Source organism: Macaca mulatta, chromosome 6 (genome assembly GCF_049350105.2).
Source record: "Macaca mulatta isolate MMU2019108-1 chromosome 6, T2T-MMU8v2.0, whole genome shotgun sequence".
Taxonomy (NCBI): Eukaryota; Metazoa; Chordata; class Mammalia; order Primates; family Cercopithecidae; genus Macaca; species Macaca mulatta.
The window spans coordinates 100,241,673-100,267,500 of NC_133411.1; the positions used below are offsets into that span (position 1 = coordinate 100,241,673).

At 36.3% G+C, this 25,828-nt stretch overlaps 1 protein-coding gene across 26 annotated transcripts in view; it reads right to left on the minus strand.

Moving 5' to 3' along the window:
• The window catches only part of ARB2A (ARB2 cotranscriptional regulator A), a 479,952-nt gene that overhangs the window by 247,620 nt on the left and 206,504 nt on the right, over positions 1–25,828 (minus strand). For 21 of the 26 annotated variants that reach the window (XR_013418035.1, XR_013418036.1, XM_002804456.4 and 18 more), the window contains one exon: positions 17,797–18,015. The exons of the other annotated variants lie outside the window; for them this stretch is intronic. Coding sequence is in view for 19 of the 21 variants with exons in the window: in XM_002804456.4 (XP_002804502.1) it covers positions 17,797–18,015 (219 nt within the window). In the remaining 2 variants the exon portion in view is untranslated. The remainder of the gene's footprint in view (positions 1–17,796; positions 18,016–25,828) is intronic. 26 annotated transcript variants of the gene reach the window in all.

Sequence of the window (25,828 nt, forward strand, 5' to 3'; positions counted from 1 at the left end):
TATCGACTGCCTTACCAACCAAGCAAACTCTATTTATCTAGTCACACTTGTATACATATTTTATATTATAATATATACATGGAGAACCACTTAAGAGAAAATACTCACTAACGCAACATAGTGTAGTGGGAAAAACACAGGCTTTGTAGTCAGACTTGGGCTCAAACCTTGGTTTGGTTATTCTTATTAGGTGTATAACTACGAGTAAGTCTGTTTATGTCTCTAGGCCTCATTTTACATACCTGTAACATCAGGGTAATACATGAGACTAGTGTGAAGATTACACAAACAATTACTACTTCTAACCTAACAAGGGCCCCAGCAATGGGGAGTGAGTTGGAGACAGAGGGTCCTAAGTTGCCCTTTCTTCCCAAGAAGTGGGTGAAGGCTGTGGGAGTAGAGAGAGGTGCTAATATGCATAACCAAATTCATATTGAGGCACAGTCCATCTAATTGTATTTTACAGTTACTGTCAAATATTATCTTAGACAAAAAAATCTTACCTTAGACAAAGGCAGCCGAATTTGAAGAACTAGAAAGAGCTTGGCCTCAGAAATAGTCATGGACAGAGGAAACTTGAATTGTAAATCAATTATTATAATAATAATTAAATATAATTACAAGCAATGTTTATTGAGTGCATACTATGTGCTAAAGCAGGTACTAAGTACTTAATTGCATTACTTCTTTTAATTTCTAACAACTATATTTAGCAGATACTATTATTATCCTTACATTTCAGATGACATTTCAGATGATAAAACTGAGGTTTAAACTAAGTGATTTTCCTGAGTGAGTATATAGTTAGCAAAGGCTCAACCTGAACCACATCTATGCCAGACATCAACACCCAACTCTTAACCACTACAGAATCAGTCCAATGCAAAGCAAGGTAAACTTTAAACAGGGAGACAACACCAGTAATGGTTTAGTAAATATGGTAGTAAATTGGACCATAGCTAGGGTCAGGCCTCTGAGCCCAAGCTAAGCCATCATATCCCCTGTGACCTGCATGTATATATCCACATGGCCTGAAGCAACTGAAGATCCACAAAAGAAGTGAAAATAGCCTTAACTGATGACATTCCACCACTGTGATTTGTTTCTGCCCCACCCTAACTGATCAATGTACTTTGTCATCTCCCCTACCCTTAAGAAGGTTCTTTGTAATTCTCCCCACCCTTCAGAATGTACTTTTTGAGATCCACCCCCTGCCCACAAAACACTGCTCCTAACTCCACCACCTATCCCCAAACCTGTAAGAACTAATGATAATCTCACCACCCTTTGCTGATTCTGTTTTCGGACTCAGCCCACCTGCACCCAGGTGAAATAAATAGCCTTGTTGCTCACACAAAGCCTGTTTGGTGGTCTCTTCAAATGGACGCATGAGAAATTTGGTGCCAAAGACCTGTGTCAGAGGGACTCCTTCGGGAGACCAGGCCCCTGTCCTCACCCTCACTCCGTGAGGAGATCCACCTATGACGTCGGGTCCTCAGACCAACCAGCTCAAGGAATATCTCACTGATTTCAAATTGGGTAAGTGGTCTATTTACTCTCTTCTCCAGCCTCTCTTGCTACCCTTCAACCTCCTGGTCCATCCAATTCCAGTTCTTTTTCCTCTCTAGTAGAGACAAAGGAGACACATTTTATCCGTGGACCCCAAACTCCAGCGCCGGTCATGGACTCGGGAAGACAGCCTTCCCTTGGTGTTTAATCATTGCGGGGATGCCTGCCTGATTATTCACCCACACTCCATTGGTATCTGATCACTGTGGGGACACCTGCCTTGCTCATTCACCCACATTCCTTTGATGGCAAGTCAATTGCGGGGATGCCTGCTTTGGCTGCTCACCCACATTGCAGCCCAGGGCTGCTCCCCACCCCTCTTCTCCGTGTCTCTAACCTTCTCTTTAAACTTGCCTCCTTCACTATGGGCAACCTTCCACCCTCCATTCCTCCTTCTTCTCCCTCAGCCTATGTTCTCAAGAACTTAAAACCTCTTCAACTCTCACCTGACCTAAAATCTAAGCATCTTATTTTCTTCTGCAACACCATTTGGCCCCAATACAAACTTGACAACAGTTTTAAATCACCAGAAAACGGCACTTTAGATTTCTCCATCCTACAAGATCTAGATAATTTTTGCTGCAAAATGGACAAATGGTCTGAAGTAACTGATGTCCAGGCATTCTTTTAAACATTGGTCCCTCACTAGTGTCTGCCCCCAATGCGACTCGTCCCAAATCTTTCTTCTTTCTCTCTCGTCTGTTTCTTCAGTCTCCACCCCAAGCCCTGAGTGCTTCTTTTCTACGGACTCATCTGACCTCTCCCCTTCTCCCCAGGCTGCTCTTCACCAGGCCGAGCCAGGTCCCAATTCTTCCTCAGCCTCTGCTCCCCCACCCTATAATCTTTCTATCGCCTCCCCTCCTCACACCTGGTCTGGCTAACAGTTTCATTCTGCGGCTAGCCCTCCCCCACCTGCCCAGCAATTTCCTCTTAAAAAGGTGACTGGAGCTAAAAGCATAGACAAGGTAAATGCTCCTTTTTCTTTATTCGACCTCTCCCAAATCAGTTAGTGTTTAGGCTCTTTTCATCAAATATAAAAACCCAGCCCAGTTCATGGCTCGTTTGGCAGCAACCCTGAGACACTTTACAATCCTAGACCCTAAAAGGTCAAAAGGCTGTCTTATTCTCAATATACATTTTATTACTCAAGCCGCTCCCAACATTAAATAAAACTCCAAAAATTAAATTCCGGCCCTCAAACCCCACAACAGGACTTAATTAACCTTGCCTTCAAGGTGTACAATAATAGAGAAGAGTTGAAATTACGTGCCTCCGTTGTGAGAGAAACCCCAGCCACATCTCCAGCACACAAGAACTTCAAAATGCCTAAGCCACAGCAGTCAGGTGTTCCTTCAGGACTTCCTCCACCAGGATCTTGCTTCAAGTGCTGGAAATCTGGCCACTGGGCCAAGGAATGCCCACAGCCCGGGATTCCTTCTAAGCCATGTCTCATCTGTGCAGGACCCCACTGGAAATTGGACTGTCCAACTGGGCCAAGGCTCTGACTGACTCCTTCCCAGATCTTCTCAGCTTAGCAGCTGAAGACTGATGCTGCCTGATTCGCCTCGGAAGCTTCCTGCACCATCACAGATGCTTTGGGTAACTCTTACAGTGGAGAGTAAGTCCGTCCCCTTCTTAATCAATACGGAGGCTACCCACTCCACATTACCTTCTTTTCAAGGACCTGTTTCCCTTGCCTCCATAACTGTCGTGGGTACTGACAGCCAGGCTTCTAAACCTCTTAAAACTTCCCAACTCCGGCGCAAACTTGGACAACATTCTTTTATGCACTCCTTTTTAGTTATCCCCACCTGCCCAGTTCCCTTATTAGGTCGAGACATTTTAACCAAATTATCTGCTTCCCTGATTATTCCTGGACTACAGTCACATCTCACTGCCACCCTTCTTCCCAACCCAAAGCCTCCTTTGTGTCTTCCTCTCGTATCCCCCCACCTTAACCCACAAGTATGGGACACCTCCACTCCCTCCCTGGCAACCGATCACATGCCCATTACTATCCCATTAGAACCTAATCACCCTTACCCAGCTCAAAGCCAATATCCCATCCCACAGCACACTTTAAAAGGATTAGAATCTGTTATCACTCGCTTGTTATAGCATGGCCTTTTAAAGCCTATACACTCTCCTTACAATTCCCCCGTTTTACCTGTCCAAAAAACAGACAAGTCTTACTGGTTAGTTCAGGATCTGCGCCTTATCAACCAAATTGTCTTGCCTATCCACCCTGTGGTGCCAAACCCATATACTCTCCTATCTTCAATACCTCCCTCCACAACCCATTCCGTTCTAGATAAACCTAGCTGACCCCATAAATCCTAAATCTTTTCCCTACTCCCCTTTCCATTCCTTAAAAAACAGCCCTAAAAGCTGCTCCCACACTAGCTCTCCCTAACTTATCCCAACCCTTTTCATTACACACAGCCGAAGTACAAGGCTGTGCAGTCAGAATTCTTACACAAGAGCCAGGACCACACCCTGTAGCCTTTCTGTCCAAACAACTTGACCTTACTCTTTTAGCCTAGCCCTCATGTCTGCGTCTGGCAGCTGCTATTGCTTTAATACTTTTAGAGGCCCTCAAAATCACAAACTATGCTTAACTCACTCTCTACAGTTCTCATAATTTCCAAAATCTATTTTCTTCCTCACACCTGACACATATACTTTCTCCCCTCCAGCTCCTTCAGCTATACTCACTCTTTGTTGAGTCTCCACAATTACCTTTGCTCCTGGCCCGGACTTCAATCTGGCTTTCCACATTATTCCTGATACTACACCTGACCCCCATGACTGTATCTCTCTGATCCACCTGGCATTCACTCCATTTCCCCATATTTCCTTTTTTCCGGTTCCTCACCCTGATCATACTTGGTTTACTGATGGCAGTTCCACCAGGCCTAATCGCCACTCACAAGCAAAGGCAGGCTATGCTATAGTATCTTCCACATCTATCATTGAGGCTACCACTCTGCCCCCCTCCACTACCTCTCAGCAAGCCCAACTCATTGCCTTAACTTGAGCCCTCATGCTTGCAAAGGGACTATGTGTCAATATTTATACTGACTCTAAATATGCCTTCTATATCCTGTACCACCATGCTGTTATACAGGCTGAAAGAGGTTTCCTCACTATGCAAATGTCCTCCATCATTAATGCCTCTTTAATAAAAACTCTTCTCAAGGCCGCTGTACTTCCAAAGGAAGCTGCAGTCATTCATTGCAAGGGCCATCAAAAGGCGTCAGATCCCACTGCTCAGGGTAACACTTATACTGATAAGGTAGCTAAAAAGCAGCTTGCGTTCCAACTTCTGTCCCTCATGGCCCGTTTTTCTCCTCCTCATCGGTCACCCCCACTACTTGGACTGAGCCTGCCTCTTAGAACCTCTCATATCCTTTCCATCTTGAAATCTATCCTCAAGGAAATCACTTCTCAGTGTTCCATCTGCTATTCTACTACTCCTCAGGGAGTGTTCAGGCCCCCTCCCTTCCTGACACACAAATCTTGGGGATTTGTCCCTGCACAGGACTGGCAAATTTACTTTACTCACATGCCCTGAGTCAGGAAACCGAAAAACCTCTTGGTCTGCGTAGATACTTTCAGTGGATGGGTAGACGCCTTTCCCACAGGGTATGAGAAGGCCAACGCGGTCATTTCTCCTCTTCTGTCAGACATAATTCCTCGGTTTGGCCTTCCCACCTCTATACAGTCCGATAACAGCCCGGCCTTTACTAGTCAAATCACCCAAGCAGTTTCTTAGGCTCTTGGTACTCAGTGAAAACTTCATACCCCTTACTATCCTCAATCTTCAGGAAAGGTAGAATGGTCTTTTAAAAACACCTCACCAAGCTCAGCCTCCAACTTAAAAAGGAGGACTCTGTCAAGGATAGAGCCCCAAAACTCGCCAACCAAGCAAATAATTATGTTGTACTCCCTTGGACATTCTGTAATTGGATGTCTTGGGTACTCCCAATTCTTAGTCCTTTAATACCCGTTTTTCTCCTTCTCTTATTTGGACCTTGTGTCTTTCGTTTAGTTTCTCAATGCATACAAAACTGCATCCAGGCCATCACCAATAATTCTATACAACAAATGCTCCTTCTAAACCCTACAATATCATCCCTTACCCCAAAATCTTTCTTCAGTTGAATCTCTGCCACTGTAGGTTCCCACGCCACCCCTAATCCTGCTTGAAGCAGCCCTGAGAAACATCGCCCATTATCTCTCCATACCACCCCCAAAATTTTTCGTTGCTCTAATCCTTCACTATTTTGTTTTGCTTTTCTTATTAATATAAGAAGACAGGAAAGAACCACATCTATGCCAGACATCAACACCCAACTCTTAACCACTACAGAATCAGTCCAATGCAAAGCAAGGTAAACTTTAAACAGGGAGACAACACCAGTAATGGTTTAGTAAATATGGTAGTAAATTAGACCATAGCTAGTGTCAGGCCTCTAAGCCCAAGCTAAGCCATCATATCCCCTGTGACCTGCACGTATACATCCACATGGCCTGAAGCAACTGAAGATCCACAAAAGAAGTGAAAATAGCCTTAACTGATGACATTCCACCACTGAGATTTGTTTCTGCCCCACCCTAACTGATCAATGTACTTTGTCATCTCCCTCACCCTTAAGAAGGTTCTTTGTAATTCTCCCCCACCCTTAAGAAGTTTCTTTGTAATTCTCCCCACACTTGAGAATGTACTTCCTGAGATCCACCCCCTGCCTGCAAAACATTGCTCCTAACTCCACCACCCCTCCCAAAACCTGTGAGAACTAATGATAATCCTACCACCCTTTGCTGATTCTCTTTTCAGACTCAGCCCACCTGCACCCAGGTGAAATAAACAGCCTTGTTGCTCACACAAAGCCTGTTTGGTGGTCTCTTCACATAGACACGTGAGACAGCTAGAACGTAGGCATAGACATCTGAGCTCTTTCAGCAAGAAGCCACCCATTTTAGAGGACAGAAGGGAATGAAAGTTGTAGTTGCTAAAGCCTAAAATGGGTAAGTGATTCTCCAGAGTCTTCTATTGTTGGAAATGGATCAGTAGAAAACAAATTCTAATCCTCAAATTCCACCTGCTGGGTCACTATGGACTGACATTATCTTAGTTTCACCAAAGGGAGGAGGGAGGAAAGAGGGGAAACGGTTGGAGTACTGTGTACACAATGCTCCCTGAGTCCAGATCAAAAGACTTTAAATGAGATAGATCCAAATGTCTCAATGAGGCAGTCCTACGCTATTCTAGTTCTCTATTTCAGTTTACATAGCCACTCATATTGATACACCTAATTTTGCATTACCTAACAGGCCAACTGAAATATGGTTTCTATTTTTATAAATAAATGTTAATAAACTGCTTTCTTTCACTGTTTCTCTGTTCAACTCCAGAAAAGAGGCAAAAACCAGTGTTTTTAGACATTAGACAAACCTCTGGAGATTCCTGAGACCCTTTCAGGGGACCTGCGCGGTCTCAATTATTTCATTATAATATTGAGATATTGTCTATTTCACTGTATTGACATTTGCATTAACCATTAAAAAGCAATGAAGAATAAAACTGCCCGTGACTTAGCACCTATGAAGGCAGTGACACCAAACTATACTAATAGTCATATTCTTTACTGCCACATATGGGGGTGGAAGTAGAGGTTGGAGGGAAGCCAACTACACATAAATGTCAATGAAGAGTAAAATTTACCTCTGTTAAATCTCAATCCATGAGTATATATCTGTTTAATATTATGAGTGACGAAATGAAGGTATACATAAAGCACTTGCATACCAAACTATGCTATGATGATAGTCTGGAGGAAAAGCAGTTGTGCATTTGATAGCGTTTAGAGCTAAAGTAGTTAACTTTCTAATGGAATAGCATTTGTACTTGTAAGACTGATAGACAAATTACGATTATTCAGATTTGGGTAATTTGTAAGGCAATTTCTTGCAAATGAACAAAGTAAGCCTGACAGTCCCATCCAAGAAAAACAACTGATAGTATTTGTGGTCAATGATACAAACTGAACTTTCTTGTTAAAGTTGAAATTTTGGGAAACTTTTATCATCCCTGATAACTTTGAGAGTTTTTAATTCTTTTTTTTTTTTTTTTTTTTTTTGAGACGGAGTCTTGCTCTGTCGCCCAGGCTGGAGTGTAGTGGCTGGATCTCAGCTCACTGCAAGCTCCGCCTCCCGGGTTTACGCCATTCTCCTGTCTCAGCCTCCCAAGTAGCTGGGACTGTAGGCACCCGCCACCATGCCCGGCTAGTTTTTTTTTTATTTTTTTAGTAGAGACGGGGTTTCACTGTGTTAGCCAGGATGGTCTCGATCTCTTGACCTCATGATCCACCCGTCTCGGCCTCCCAAAGTGCTGAGATTACAGGCTTGAGCCACCCTGCCCGGCCAATTCTTAAAACTTTTCTGATGATACTGGTAGTAATATTAATGGGTAGGATTTTTTTATACTGTGTAATAAGACGTGCCAACATTTAGATGATTTATGTAACTAAGTGAAACAATCTTTTCCAAATGACCAATGTATGATGTTACAAAATCATATATGGGTAAAAGATCCATTCAAAGTACAAGACAGACCAATGGATTTTTATGAGTATAAAACGTGTTCTAGACTACATACTGCAACTAATCTTTAAGAAGTAACTTCCTTGTGAGTGTGGGTATAGCATCAAAGAATATACAAAACTATCTGAAAAAGGTATAAATAGACCTTTCTTTTACAATTGCATATCTGTTTGAGGCTGAGTTTTCTTCAAAAACGTCAATGAAGACAACATATTATAAGAGAGGAAATACAGAAACAAGTGTAAGAATTCAGCTGTCTTCTATTAAGCCAGACATTAAAGAGATTTTCAAAAATGCCATATTTTTCATTTAAAAAATATAGTTATTTCTCATAAAATGCTATTTGTCATCATGTAATAGATTGATTGTTATTTTAAAAGAAATATGTTAAAATATTCTCATTTTTAATTCCTTTCAATAGTAAACATCAATAGATATAACCCATATAAACAATAACCCCATAGTGACCTTAATAAAGTTAAACATAAGTCAGTGGGAAAAGACCTTACTCTGCCATAATTCTTCCCATGTTTCCTATGGGAAAGGAGGTAGGGAGGGATGAGAAAAGAATATTTTTTTTTCTTTTTTGGGGGAACCGAGTCTCGGTCTGTCGCCCAGGCTGGAGTGTAGTGGCGTGACCTCGACTCACTGCAACCTCTGCCTCCCTGGTTCAAGCAATTTTCTTGCCTCAGCCTCCAGAGTAGCCGGGACTATAGGCATGCACCACCACGCCCGGCTATTTTTGTATTTTTAGTAGAGACAGTGTTTCACCATATTGGCCACTATGTTGGCCATGCTGGTCTTGAACCCCTGACTTCAAGTGACCTGCCTGCCTTAGCCTCCCAAAGTGCTGGGATTACAGGCGTGAGCCACTGTGCCCAGCCCCACTGGTTGTTTTCATACACATTAATTTATATCATTTATTCCTTATAGAAGTCTAACAGATATGATTATCCCTAATTTCTAGATGTAGGAACTGAAACAGTGATTTTTGCCTAAAGTCACAAGCAAAAAAATTAAGATTATAGTATGTATTTGATTCTGAAGTTCTTACTCTTTTTACCATATCATATGTGTGACAGACCCCCCCACCACCACCCCAACTGGTCAATGTCCAACAAAAACTCATAAATTCAGAGCTATGGTCTTTATCATCATTTTTGTTTGAAATCCAAAGGTCTAATTCTTGAACTGATTTCTATTTCTTAATTATTGGCTTGTTTTACCAAATCCAATGAAGGTTGGGTACACTTAACAATGGCTGATAATTGAGCTTACAACACAATGTACTAATTTTCCAGTGTCAGCACACTTCAGTATAATATTCGAGTTCTTGCAATCTCATGCTACTCAACATCAAAGGGTAGATTTATACAAATAGGCAAAGGTCTGTCTTCATCGGTTCATGTAAACAAATAATATTCTTTAATCAAACCTTTATTTTAAAAATCTCCTGTGTGTCAGGCGTGGTGGCGTGTACCTGTAGTCTCAGCTACTTGGAAGGCTGAGGCAGGAGGACTGTTTGAGGCCAGGAGTTCTACACTGCAGTAAGCTATGATGTCATCACTGCCTTCTAGCCTGTGTGACAGAGTAAGATCCTGTCTCAAAAAAAAAAAAAAAAAAAAAAGGAAAGAAAGGAAAGGGCAGGAGAAGGGGAAGGAAAAGGGAAAGGGAAAGGAGAAAAAAATCTACTGTGTTTACTAGGCTTTGCAAATATAAAACATGACAATATAAAGGTTAATTTCTGGTGATTAAAAACAGAATTATGGCCCTTTAAAGGTTTTAAAATTAATCAGGCTTGATCATAGTTTCCCTTTTAAATGAAAACTCTAAAATGAAGAAACAGGTATGCTTTGGTGAACAGTTAATGGTTATATTTTAAGACTGCCTCATTGAATTGTTAGAAAATGCATGTAATAGTGATCTTGTCAGGTGGGAGCCCCTCCTCTCCTGGCCTCATATGGAGGCACTTCAGCTAGAGTTAACACTCTTAGTTTCTCTCCCCATATCCCATTCTTTCTTTCCCTCAGGAAGAATATGACTTATCTGATTAGCACATTTAGGAAAAGAAACTGAACATGCTCAGCTCAGCTCTTCAGGGCATCTTTCAAGTAGGTTGCAGAAAGGATGAATTCTAGTTTACTTTCCACCACATGAAAGGCAAAGGGAATATTTGCAGGATAAGGGGAAAATTCATTTTTGGGGGAATATATCAGGAAGTCCATTAGCTACAGATCTAAATCAAATTTTCCAGTTGAACTATATCAATTATTAATGCTGGTGTTTTGTTTCCTTTTGTCTGATTCCTATGTAATATTGCTCACTGAGTTCCAAACTGCGGAGTGTAGCACTGAGGTATTATTTTGGAACAATGTTGTACTGTAATACAAAAACATATTTGGTCTTTGTCCCTGGTTCCTGGAATAGAGCTCCTAAAATGCTTGAAATTTCATGAGTCATAAAGTGTCTTTTGTTATTCATGACAATCCCCTGAAAAAAAACCCATCACTGAGTTTATGCTAATAAGGTGACTTAGACTGGGGCCTTTAGATAGCCTCAGGATGGGACTGGCCACCAGAAAGACCCAGTGATTAGAGGGTACTTTCAGCCTCGCCCACTGGCATCCAGGAAGGGGAGAGCTTCCAGGTTAGTAAACACACTGATGTGCTGCTGGGAGGGTGGCAGCTGAGAGACGGGACGGAAGCTCAGGGTGCCCTTTCCCACATACCTTGCTGAATGCATTCCTTCCATTTGATTGTCCCTAAGTTGCATCCTTTATAATAAACTGGTAAACGTAAGTATTTTCCTGAGCTCTGGGAGTCACTGTAGAAAGTTATTGAAACTGAGGAGGTGGTAGCGGGATCCCCTAATCTATATTCAGTTGGTCAGAAGTATGAGTGGCTCCTCCAGGACTTGTGACTGGTGTCTGAAATAGGGGCAGTCTTGTGAAACTGAACTCTTTAGGGAGATAATGCCAGAACTGAACTGAACTAGTGGACACTCAACAGAAATTGCAGAATTGGCTGGCATCAGAGAAAACACCCCAGAAAGATACTGGAAGGTACAAGGGCCAGGGACCTTAAGAATTGGATTAGTTCTCAACTGAATCTCAACGTGAGAAATGATGTTATTAGTCCTAAAGCCAGATGTGTGCCAGATGCTATGTTTGCTTTACATATATTATTATTATTTAGAGATGAAGTCTTGCTATATCAGGTTTGAGTTTTGCTAGACTCGAACTCCTAGGCTCAAGAGATGCTCCCACCTCAGCCTCCTGAGTAGCTGGGACTAGAGCCATACACTATGGCACCTGGCTACACATATTTCAATATCATTCTACTTTTCAGACAAAAACTCAAGTGCAATGGTGTTAACTTGAAGTCACACTATATTAAATGAAAGAGCTGGAATTCAAACACAGGTCTATCGGATTGCTTTTTTTTTTTGAGACAGTCTTGCTCTGTCACCCAGGGTGGAGTGTGGTGGTGTGATCTCAGCTCACTGCAACCTCTGCCTCCTGGGTTCAAGTGACTCTCCTGCCTCAACCTCCCGAGTAGCTGGAATTACAGGCGCCCACCACCATGCCTGGCTAGTTTTTGTATTTTTAGTAGCGATGGGGTTTCACCATGTTGCCCAGGCTGGTCTTGAACTCCTGACCTCAGGCAATCTACCCACCTTGGCCTCCCAAAGTGCTGGGATTACAGGCGTGAGCCACCAAAACCCAGGCTTGGACTGTATTTTTAACCTCATCTCCATACTGTATCTCTATAATGATATGATTCTGAATGTTATTCATACACTAAAACAGGAAATAAAAATAATTATTCTCACAATTTGCCTTAAATGACTATGAGCTTTAAGTTGATATAGAAAAATACAAATGCCTTGGAATGTATTATAGAAAACATTTACAATAATACATTTTTATGCTGATTATTAAGATACTAACTAAGCCTCTTTTTCTTCTTTCCAGCTATATTTTAAAAGACCTGGGGGCAAAAAACAAAAAAGAGACTTAAGATAGAGTTAATTGGGGTACACAAGTTTCTAAGGGAAGAAAAATCCTATATGAACAGCAGCAGCCCCTTGTGGTCTAAGGGGAAAAATAGTGTATCTGTAGTTATGGGGGGTGAAAATATGTTTTTATAAAGAATATATGTACATATTTAGCCATTTGACTCACTTCTCAACCCAACACATTAAAAAACAGATGCTTTAAAAAGTGATCTATTGCCAAGATGCTTGTTAAAATTTTATCAGTTGAAATATTAAAATTCATTATGAATTAATTAACACATTATACAGAAATAAAATGTTTTTGTTTCATCATTTTACAAAGTACTCTAACCAGTGGTGATTAACACTGGGAATTTTGTGTGTCTTGATATGTGTTGCTCAAAAAGAAACTAAATTTATAGGATTACCACTAAATTGATGACATTTTCTGTCTTCACTCTTGAATTCTGTTGGCAGATGTTTTTGAGAACAAAAAATTCCATCTTATTACAAAACATATTAAGCAGGTTTTCCTGCCAGGCAAGTCTGACATGATGTTTATTGCCTAGACCAAATCAATCCCCCTAATAAGCCATAATATATGCTAGCAAGTACACTATTTCATAGTTAAGAAAACTTGCCACATGAAACAGAAAGTTCTTTGATCTCTCATGCTCTGCTCCTAATGTCTCAGAAAAGTGCTACATAATCTACTAGTTAGTCATATCTATTTATACTCAGTAAGTAAAATAAAATTATACTTTGCTAATCTTAAACTTTTAGGCCCAAATGCTACTTTACTTTTGCCTGTGTATAGTAGATATTTGCAAAAATTTGAAAGGAGACTGGCTATTTACAAGATACTAGAAAAAAGAAAATCCAAATACTTGAATATACTGGGAAAATGAAATAGTTCCAGAAATTAAACAATCATTGTTTGTAATACAAATAAATTGAACTTGATTGCTAAAACACTAGACAGAAATGACTTCAGTGGCATTTGCACAGAAGAGATTCAGAACTGTGAACATACCCAAGTCAGAACATCAAAAACATATTTTTGGAAAGAAAGCTTTAGTTTATCAGAGTTGGCTGTTTCTAAACAACTGCAAAAACTCACATGAATGCTGAAAAAAATCAATCAGAAAACTAGGCAACACCAAATATCTTACATATTAAAGAATAAGATTTTTGATGGATGTCAACAAATAATTGATAAATATTTAAGTATCACTATGTGCAATTCCAGGCTCTGCTGATTCCTATTCTGTAAATGTCTCACATTTGGATTTTTTATTTTGTGTCCATGTAATTCTCCTCGGCATCTGTTTTAGCTTTCTTTCACGTGCTGGGTCTAATTCCTCTCCTTTCTTTCCCATCAGCAGAGTCCACAAATAAGTCTCACTTTAGGAAAGAGATGTTCAAGCACTTCCAACCCAGCATTAGACAGACAACTTTTGCCTATACTCTACACATAGTCTCTAAAATTCTATTAACTGACCTTCCTTGATTTACTTGTCCTCTTATGCTCCAGTTTGATACCAGAATAACTTTCATTCCTATGCTGTAGGTTACTTTATCTAGGTATCTCTTAGGCCTAATCTTTTTGCTTTGGTCTCCATCTAAGGGATTAAATTCTAGTATCAGTTCCTGACTCCCTCATAATATGCTCTATACTAATGCAAAAAGCAGCACATACCTGCTTTTAACGATTGACATGTAATGCCAAAATATATAAAGCATGCTCAAAGATCTAAAAGATTATGAGGAGATCTAGTGGACAGGCATGAAAATAATTGCTAATATTAATTAAATTATTAGACAAAAATACAAGAGATATATCAAGATAGTATCTGGTAAATTCCATGTAAATTAGCTAATTATTATAAATTCCATGAGTCTCAGTAAGGAGAGGTCATTGGTTATAGTGAGAGGAAGAGGTAGAATTTCAGCTAGGCACTTACAACGTAGGTTATTAAGTGGACAGAACTTTGGATTCAGGAAATAACAGGAATTGAAGTTACAGATTCCATAAAGCACAAAGTTTGTACAGGGTAGAGTAACCCCAGCAACCTGGCTGTACTCTTAAGAGCAAATGTGTAACACAGAAATTGCAATGGGTCAGGTTGAAACATTTCCATTTTCATCCATAATTTTAGCAGTAAAATGACATAGCTAAAAAGGAAAAAATAATATTCTACTTTTATATATTCAGATGAAAATATATAGTTCAAGGTATCAAATAATGACCTTCTATCATTAATTTTTGGATTGTAATCACAGCTACTGGATTGAGTGGGAAGTCAACAATTGTAGTGCTGTTTGACTCTTTGTTTTGGTTTGTTGGAATGTTTCCTCATAGAAAATCAAGTTGCATACTTTAATAATGCAGGACATATTTCAAAAAGTAGTACTTGTAGTGTGGGGTTTCAATCCTGGCTCTACCACCTTACTTAAAATTTCTTGTGGAAGATCTGCTCTACAAATATTTATTATGAAGGCTCTGTTCTAGGCTCTAGGATACAGTAGTGAGCAAAACAGACTAAGTACACGCCCTCATGAAGCTTATATTAAGAGCTATGTGACCTTTGAAAAATCACTCAAAGGTGTGTGTGTGTTCATGGTACAAACAGGCTTTCTTAGTTGCAATGGAAAGTGGCAGAGGGGAGGATATGATAGCTCCTGCTCCTGGGGCAGGGTTCCCAGACTGAGTTTCCATCCCTCCAAAAGCTAAAAATTTTTGACCCACAATCTGATCTGTAAATTTGGATCAGTATTAGTATACTATTTGTAGAGAATATATAAATATACATACATATTTATATAAATACTTACATTTATACATATAAATTGTTTGTAAACATTTAATAGAGTCCATTAAATAATACCTGGTCAAAAATCTATCTTTATCATCAAATGTTGTTTACTATATTGTATCATACATTTACTATACATGGCTTCATTTTCAAATTTCAGATACATATTTTGTTTTCAATCTACAGAACAATGTGGTAAAGAAGAAAGAGGGGAAGAATCTACAGTAATTACAAGTAGATTTATTATCTACCATTTACTAGCTTTGTGATCCTAGACAAACATCTGTGTATTAGTTTCCAACTATAAAATCAGGACGAAATGATGTGATTCATCTACTTATTAGGCTATCACAAAGAATAGAAGATAATTTCAAATTGTAAATTGGTAAGAAGTATATAAATAAAAGTTAATTTAGTTCCATCATATAAGATGCTCTGTGTCTGAAAATTACAAATACTTGGTATTGGGAGATACATAGAGAGAAGAAGAGCACTAATATAAGTCATTTCTAGAGTGGATCAAAATTACTAAGGAATTAATACACCTTACACAAAAAGAATCATTCTTCTCTTTCCCACTACAGGGCCAAACCTTACTATCTAGAAGTATCTTTGAAGAGTGTCAGCATATCTCTGCTATTTTGCAAAATTCCAGAATATTTTAAGAGAAATGATGTTTACTACGAAAAAACATTTCATAACTAAGACCATCGATACAAAGTTGTATTATGTGTTTGGGCCTATTTTTGTCTTTTGGTGCTTCTGGTGGGAACCTGAATTGATGAATGAAATGCGACAAAGAGGCAAAAAGACTTAGAAAAGAGGGAAAAATGACGGGAGTTTAAAAAAGAGAAAATAATTAAAAAGAAAACAAAAGGAAAGAAAGCAGGTCTCAACAATGAAGCAACATAAAAAGAATGTTGTTTCCTTGGTATAAGAAAAAATAGATGCGAGGATAAACCAAGCAGATGTGAAAAACAGAATAAAGAAAATGCATGCATACAAGAGAACAAAAGAAAAAAAGCAAAGCAATGGTCACAAGACAAAGAGAAAATAGGAAGAAAAAAACTTACGGGACAGATGTCTGATATCTGAGATATATGCTTAATCTGTACATGTCATAGGCAAAAAATTGTTTAAGAAGAAATAAACTTAATATACAATACCATTTTGTTTGCATTTGACATAAACAAGTAGGTACACATTATAATTTCAAAAGCCTTATATAATTCATTTCTGAAACCTGGATATCAGAGGTAATCTTTTAAAAGTTTTAACCTGTCATAAGATGGTGGTTCACAGACTGGATCATATAGAAGAAAGCGTAGTACAACTGATAGAGAAGACGGTAACATCATGACCCCAATGTAATCATATAAAAGAAAGGGGTGATATAACCGCATTGGAACAAACAAGCTACGTATTGCTTCCAAATATAATAAGTGTTCTTGCTTTTCAAATAATATATTAAATAGTGAGATGCTTTCTAAAAATTTAAATATTATAATCTGCTTGATTCATTATATGAATTGCTTTGAGAATTCTTTGTCAGGATACATTTTTGGGGTCTTGAGAATATATATGCTGTTTTCACCACTGCTTAACTGTCATAGCTTACTCAACAGACTGACCTACAAATAAAATGTTTTGAATGTTTAAAGTACAATTCCAAAAAGTAGAGTGATTATGCCATGAACTAGAATAAGATAGAAAATAAAAACTTAGAAAGCAATATATTTCCCCTAAAAGGTGGTAGGAAACATTTTATTAATGATCTTCTTAAAGTAAATGTAAAAATAGCTCAAGTTGAATAATTTGAAATGTTAATACTATCCTATGGTATAATTTATAAAATGTTATTTTCTCTATGTTTAAATGTTCTGAATTGCTCACTTTTGAGGACTATTTCAATATACTATTTTTCTTAACCAGCAGCATTTTCGATATGCTTTACTATTAAACTTCTAGCATCCATAATAATGGCTTTGAAAATTGACAAATATCTCATATATATAATTTACAGTATGTATGTCAAGCTTCTGAATATGTCCAAGTGTAAATAAAATTGTTTGTGCCCCCTACAGAATTAGAAATCCTTGGGTAGCACTGCTGTAATGATCCTATACTGATAGTACTACAAAGTGCAGAAGTTCACTGGGTGGGACAAGAGAAACAGAGTTCCCTCATTACACTATCCCTACATTATTTTAGCTCAAGTATTTATTAAGATATTAATTACTCTTTCTCCCTCTATCTGCTTTTAGACATTAGGCTGAGACACTGTAGATAGTTGCTCATCGTAAAACAATGCATTATCTAGTAAACCTTACCCCCCAAGATGAATGTTTTGTATGGAGCATTATTAATTCAGCAGGTTATATGCCTTAGAATTGTTAGGCTACATATACTCTCTCTTATGGACAACATAATGGCATATTATGCTGTTTTAAAGATATGCTATGTTTCCTTAAAGAAACAGCATGTTTGGAAATTGAACTGGCAAGTTTTCTGCCTTCTGCATCCATCACAATAAAATTATCTTAGAAAATTTTTCTTGGGGTAGTGTATGACACAAAAGGAAGTAGAATTTGCATTTGTGACTTCTATAAAATGTCACACTGAAATAAGAATGAAGTATTTTATACCTCTGAATTAAAAAACCCATTTAATCCAAGTAGACAGCCATGGGAAATAAATGATGAAAAATAAAAAAATTAATACTTTCTTTAAGAAAAACAAAACAATCTATATAAAATAAAATGTACACAAGGTAAAGAAAATAGTAAAGGAAAGTAGTGGTCTCACTCACTCTGATATACAATTGCATCATTTCTTTTTCTCTTTGGGGGTTACGATACTTCTCATAGAAATCACGTCGCTTCTTTGTTTCTTTAGAAACTTTATCTTTTCTTTCCCGTTTTTCTGCTGGTTCATCTGAACTATCAGATGATGACTGTACATGTATCTTCGGCTTTTCTACTTCAATATAGTTTTCATTGGGATTTAGTACTATAACTCCATATCCTTCCTGTTTTGAAATGAAAGAAGGTAGCATAATTTAAATCTTATAATCCATTTCAATTTTCAAAAAAGTTCTTAATTGCTTCAGACTAAGCAATTTTTATATAGTTGCATATTCATTAAAATACTCCTTTAGGCAGGATTATGATTTTATTTTTTTCAAAAGAAAGTCATTTAAAATTGTTTGCTTTTATTGTGTATACAAATAAGCATTTATTATTTAAAAGAACAAAAAACATAATTGCAACATAAAGATTATAAAGCTTAAATTAAAAAACTAATTCAGATCTCTCAGAACCCAAAAAATGATTGAAATAAATTAGCAAATAACAAGTATACTTTCAAATTATATTAATATTTATACTATCTGTTTCGAGAAAACAACCTCTGAAATTGAAGTTCACAATTCAAACTGCATTTTTTTGTCTATTTTTCTTTACAATGGCCCTTTAATGAGCATTTTTTATTTGTCTGAGCAGTTAAAAAGGAATAAATCTGATTTAACATTCCAAAACCACCCATATCTACATTATTATAAACACATAACATCTACCTGTGTACCTTGAATTTTATTCACTTCTTTTCTTACAGGAGGCCAGAAAAATCATAAAGCAAAATAAGCCACTGTCTTACTATAATGTATGGAAACAAGTCTTTAATCTTAAAATTTCTTTCATTTTTCAATCTACCATAAAAATTCTCTTTATTAAAAACTACAACCAGGAAATAAGCAAAGTTCCAAAGTTAAAAAATACAGCTTGTTGAGCTATTAAGGCTTTTTTTTTTTTTTTAAATTTGTAAAACATATATTTTCCTGTCTTATTTCTTTCTAGCCTGGCAAACATTTCTGTGGTTATAATTAAGAAAACATTTGATATTTATATTATGTTTAATAGACTAAGCTAACCATGAGAAAATATAGAGAGGGATAAACAATAACCACTGACAAGCATGGGTAACACAAATTTTTGAAGCTATTATATATCTTGTCTTTTCTATTCAATTACGTGTTGTGAGGTCCCAATTATGTCCTTGTAAAATACTATAAGGTCATATTTAAAAGATGTACGATATTATAATAAAAACATAAGAGCTACAGAAAATAGCTCATAAAATCTATTTATTAGAAAATATATTTAATAGAAAATAAAACTTATAAAATATCCTTACTTATATATAGTTTTTCAAGACAGTAACTGTAGAATCTTCAACTTGAAGTTTAAATTTTAAATTCTTTTTCTGCCAAACCAACCATAAGATGATTTTAAAAAACTGACAGCAGTTAATAGTAAACCAGTGTTAGCATAGACTCAATTATCTTATTTTAAAATATGCTGCATTGCTGCACATGGTTGGTTTTTTTAAACAGTTGACTTCACAAACTACTTACAAACTTCTTTGGAATTGTCTTCTGTTTTTTCCTCCACTCGGATGACATTATTGTCTAAAATCATTATTTGGTTTGGAAATTTTCAAGATCACTGAAGTTCTGATTTTAATGATAGGACTATTAATTAAGATATAGTCATCTTACATATATGAAAACTATATAATAATATATAGCAAACTGATTTACAAAACACCACCCATTCTTCAACAGATGTTCAAATAAAACTTTTAGAATAATGCTTCTTTCACAAAAGGCTAATAAAACACTTTACAAATTTTGTAATTTAAACATTCTACATCAAAGCAAAAGAGAATTTTTTTTAAAGTTTCTTAGCTCTAAGTCAAAAGTTTTACCAACAAAAGATATTTTATTTGGTCCTGCTTTATTCTAATCTGTACAGCTATTCAAAAGTCTTGTAATTCATTGTGGTCACTGTCAGGTAGACAGATTGTCACTTGGTGATTTTCTACAGTTGGACACACTTGACTAGTTATTAAAATCACATTTGAAGGACGTTCCTACCCCTCTTCCTTGTGCCTCTTACAACTTTTCACGCCCTTCTCAAATTTCAGCTATAACTTCTCCTCCCACTAAAAGTAAGTTAAAGAACACTGTTGCACTCTGCTAAACAGGGTGAAATAGAGGCATTCAGTACACTGTCTCTGGTGTAAGGAACATAGTCAAAAAAGGTCACCATAGGCCAAAAAGAAAATTGCCTCCTTACTAGATTCTGTACCATGAGTAAGTGGTCTCCTGTCATGTTTCTTCCCTGCCTTCTCTGAGTGAACTGAACTTTAAACACACACACACACACACACACACACACACACACCCACACCCACCCCACCCTCTCGTACTCAGGCGTTAAAATTAGCAAGACCAAAATAGAATCTTAAAATTAGTAGATATGAAAATAGTGATATACTACATTTTAATGATAATATGAAAAATTTCAAATTCAAAAATCTCACTCAAGGTAAAAGAGTGGGACTTTAATAAATTGATATAATGTGGCATTACCTTTGTATAATGAATAAATCTCAAATAAAGGTAAACTCTTTGAACAAAATTTACAGTCACCAGAATTGTAAAACTATTATCTTATTACTTAATCAATAAAAATAATATTTTCATATCTGGCTTATTTGAGCAGAACTTTAAACTTCAATTTTTAGAAATCATAGATTGAAAAATTATCATGCCTACTTAATTTTAAATAGACTCTGAAATTTGATATGTTCCATCTAAATAAGTATTTTAAAAAGGCATTTACAAATCATCAAAGAAGCAGTATTTGTCTAAGTTATTGATTATGTAACTGAAAATTACATGACTCATTTGTTCAATATCATAAAGGCACAATGTCAATGTTTCACTTAGGCATCAACAGATGAGAAATGATTCTATTTTTAAATCACCACTATATAAATCAATTGAAGATTTATCATTTAGATTTCAACAATGGATGTTTCTATTTAAACACCCAAACTATTTAGAAAATATTTTATCCTTTAGATATTTCGGATTGCCGATTTAATTAATGTGACAACAATCAAGAAACACTCAGGAACATTCTCTGTAGAAATGAGAGCTGATATTAATAAATGTCTTTGTTGCAAATTCAATTACCGTTCTGTAAAAAACTAACATTTACAATTAAAATATTTCTGATAAATTAATGCAATATTCACGGAGATCATTCATAACCATTTTATAATGAGTAGCAGAAAGCAAGAGTAAGAAAATAAAGTTAACTATCCCACCTATGTGCTCTAACCACAGATATATAGTAAAACTTAATGTTGTCCTTCGTTTCTCTGTCATATGTAACACTGGCAAAAATTTGCTTTATATAAGCTACGAAGATTTTTGCCATGTCAACATCAATATATGGAAATTAAGGAGTCAAAGAAAATAAAGTAAAACAAAGCAAAGACAAAATGTCAGTAAATTTTACTGTTTTAAACTGAGTAACACTGACTTCTTCAAAAATCAGACTAAATACCATTTTAAAAAGTGATTCTTTCCATTCCCAGTAACTCAATCAGTACACAACAAAATTAGTAAGAAGAGATGCTAGTGTGACCTTTCATGAATCTACCCATAAAGTTTTATGAAACTACACAATAATATCAGGCATCAAGTATATGTTAAAAGAACCATGCATTGCTACTCTACTAAGGAAGGCTCCATAACTTACGTTTAGACTCTTAAACATTTTATATTGAAGGATTTCTTTTATATTTAATTATTCCTTAAGTATGCTACATTTCTTATAAGATAAAAAGTTGGGTCATTTCAAATAGACATCGAAACCTTTTCTCTTATCTTTGAAAAGATAAAATGATCAAACCGATTATCTAGCATTCTATAACTAAATAAATAAAACTTCTGGCATCCTTTATAATGATTTATCAAATCAATTCCAATATCCAACATTTCAAAAGACAAAGCATACATAAAGTTGTTAATTAACTCATGCTTGATCACAGTCTAGTAGAAATTAAGGTGATCAAGAGAATAGATATTGGTAAAAGTAAGCTTTATATCTTTAATTCATCTCATTCCACTTTTATACTTTTGTTGCTATAATTCTACTTTCATTTTCAGACCTGTGTTTACAAGGTATAAACTATGGAATCTTAATCAGAAACCCTTAAACGTTCATTCCTAGACATAACATTTTATTCAGCACAAGAACTTGTGATTTAAATAGAGTACCCAGGTCTTTAGGCCTTCTTTACTTTGAAGTCTGTAGATGCACTTACTAATAAATAATAAATCATTTATCATTCAACCAACAAATGATGGCTTAGGTCAGAGAGGTCTAAAACAAACAGGTGATGCCAAACACAAAGAACCAAAAAGGAAAACTTTGATGGACAAATTATATCAGTACAAATACGCACTTATCAAGAAGATTCTGTAAATAGATAAAATCTTAAAATGCCTGACCGAAACCAGACTTTTGACCCCAAATGAAATCTGATAAAACTGAAGACTTATCCATGTTAATTTACCTAGTCATTACCAATTATAAGAAAAATGGAAAACCGGCAAATTCTACATCTTTTCAAGTATCTTGTGGTTGGCTAAATAAAAAAATCAGCTGAAAGTACTTGGCTCTGCATATTAACCTGACAATACTGCAAGCCACATGTGACCAGAGAGGTCAGGGGTTAGAGTGGAATCCTTTGACCTGTGGAACTATCTGTTTTGGTCTTCAGGCAAGGCTCTGTAAGAGATCATTTTACACAAATTTATCAATCATATTTCTCAAGTTCAGCATTCTATCTGCTTGGTTTGAAAGAAGATAGGTGCTCATCCTCAAGGGAAATGAAATCCAAAGTGCTTTATCTATAAATGACATCTACTCATAGACAAACCACTGTCCATTCATCTTTTCTGAAAGATGTATGTTGTATTTATTCTCATCTTTTTCCAAGAAGGGTATGTATATGTCACTGTTGCAACATCCTAGGTGCAACAGTGAGATGAGGTCATGACAACCAATCAGAAGTCACTAGTGAAGCGTTAAAGTAAACATAGCTGTTGAAGCTGCAGCTCTGCTTGAAAAATGCCCCCTCCATTATTTTAGCAATTTTCTCAAGACGTGACCTGGGACTGAAACGCGTGAAATGTCACTTGACTCCGTTTTGTGTTTCTTCTCAATGTGCATTTAGGTAACAACACTCAACTAATATTTTGTAAAATGTTCTTCACAACCATACTTCAACTTGTAGCTTCATGAATTCTAATTCACGTGTGTGTTCCATGGTATAAAAGTACCATAATGGGGACCAACACAGATTATCCCAGTTAAGTTTCCAACTTCAAATAGCTCATCAAGTTAGTCAGTAAAAGAAAACATGCCACAAAAAGTTTTCAGAGGACCACCTGTTGTCTATTATTTTTACATAGCACTTACTCATAAATCATAACACAGGGTAATTAATCAAGCTGTCAAAGAGAAGGTCAAAGGTTATATGGTAGAGTCAGAAGGTCATGCATGGGCTGATAGAGGTCAGGGTCACACCGCATTCCTCATTATCAAGTTGGGATGAGAGACGGCCCAAGCAAACAAAAGTGAAAGCAGATGGAGAAGTGAGTGGATAAAAAAAAAAAAAAGAAAATTTCACAAACAAAAAGAAAAGTGAAAGAAGACTGTCAGCTGCCTTCAAATAGAGAATAGAAGAGAAAAGAAATACACTGAAATGTGTTCAAAGGAGCTCAAGAACATAAAGAAACTACAGTTTTATTAATTAAATTAACTGAATATAACTTTTCTTGGCCATTTTATTAGTGCATACTAAGCAATATTAGAAAATACGTGTTTGGCATCTCTGTACCTTCTCCAGTTAGATTAACTAAGGTAAGGCAAAGAGTTCCAAGGATGAAGTATAATTTACAAAAACAAACAAACAAACAAACAAAAAACTTACAATAAGAGTTTTTCCCCCTAATATTGTGTGAGGGTTATAACACAGATGCAGATAGTTTTAAGCCATACAACAGATAAATTCTTGAGTATGACACAAATATACCCATAAACATAAATGTATCATAAAAGTCCTTTTGAATAACAAAACAGTTATAAAATATTCTATTATTACGTTGGCCTGAATTAGATGCAGAATACTGTGCAAAATTAGCTGTCACCCTTTGCTCAAAATCTTTGTTAATCTCATTTTGAATGTTTGCAGCTTTATCAACACATGCATCAATGTCAGCTCCTTGGTTACTGAACCGCTGTAGTTGGAAGAAGATATAATTAAAATGTTTTGGCACAGAAAAGGTGAAATTGTATCTTCCCTTGTTCCCTTAGGAGTCTGTAAAACATGAAGGATATATTGACAAACACACACCCTTGTCTCCAGTTCTGACATGTCAGGTCATCCAAGCACTATTTATTTTAAAACATGCACTTTGCACTTACCCATATTATCACCCACTTCATTTCTAACTTTTCCTGGGTTTTAGAACATTATGTTGCTTAAATTTTGCAAATTTCTCTTCTATTCACAATTTACTTATGGAAGGATTCCATAAATGCACAATAGTACCATTAATACATTTACCATTCATTTTGAGGACAGAAATATGATTTAACACCATAGTCTTGTGAAATCTTTTATATTCTTTGCTTCTCATTCTCACAAAATGACACAAGGGTATACCCACACATTTATACATTAAACTAAAAAGAAGTAACAAATTAAAACTGTTGCCCAGTCAATGATATATCAAAATCCCTAAATGAATTTAGGAAATCTAACAGATACCTCTTTATTACATGGTCTAAAGAAGACTTGGATGGGCAGATTGATCTCATTAACTTTACTATTCCTCATGCTAGTTACGCCTGTATGTTTTGAAATGCTGAGTGGAAGTCCAATGTTCTCCTGACTTCTTATTGAACTCTATTATAAAGTTGTGTAAATATAATAGTTCTCAAACATCTCTGGTAGCCACATGGGCTTTCAAAATATTATCACTTTGACCCAATCATATATCATACAAACATATGCTTAAGTTTTTAAGCTAATTATAAAATCTGTTTAACGATTACAGTACCCAAATCATTCTATATTAAATATGCCACCTTTCTCTTTCTTCTTTCAATTAAAATATCATGTGTTTAAATTATTTTCATTGTTTTTTCAAGAATATATCAGTGCCTGTGGTCCTAGAGTCCACTTGCAAGTATGAGGACATAACAAAGAATCCTATTCATTCAGTCAATAATTCATTAAACATCGATATCATACAACAAAAATTTAATAAGCAACTACTATCTACCAAGCACTATGCTAGTTATACTTAAGACTCTACCTGTATCCTAATCTAACAGTCACTTTTCATTTTAAGATATTTTCATTCAGTAGAAAATTTTAAATCCAAATCACATACAAATTCCTAAAATGTCTATATGAGACCATTTTATTTTTCAAAAAAAAGGAAATGTGAAAAGGAAAAAAAGGAGAAAAGAGTAATAATAAAATGCTCCTAAAATCAGGCTGATTAGATTTTCAAGAATGACTAACCTTAAATGGTCAGTTAAGTTTGTGTTAAGAGTGGTACTTAAACTTACTCTGTAACAATGAAAATGTAATGTTTGAGGATGTGTGTTTGTGTCTGTGTGCATGTTGTGTTGTATACATTTACATATTTTAACAAGTAACATCATTTCATAATCTAAGGGAAAAGCTTCAATACACATCCATCTCCTAACAGGTGCAAATGAGTATAGCTATGAATTTCTCTTCCCACAGTGACCTATGTCAGAAGATCTTCTCATACTTCTTCTGCTAAATAATTTAATTACTTATGAGTTATGGTTTCTTTGTAACCTTTTAAATGACTAGCTCATTAAAATGCAAAAATATGCAAAACATGATGTCACTGGGTCAAACAGCTGTGTTGGTAAAAT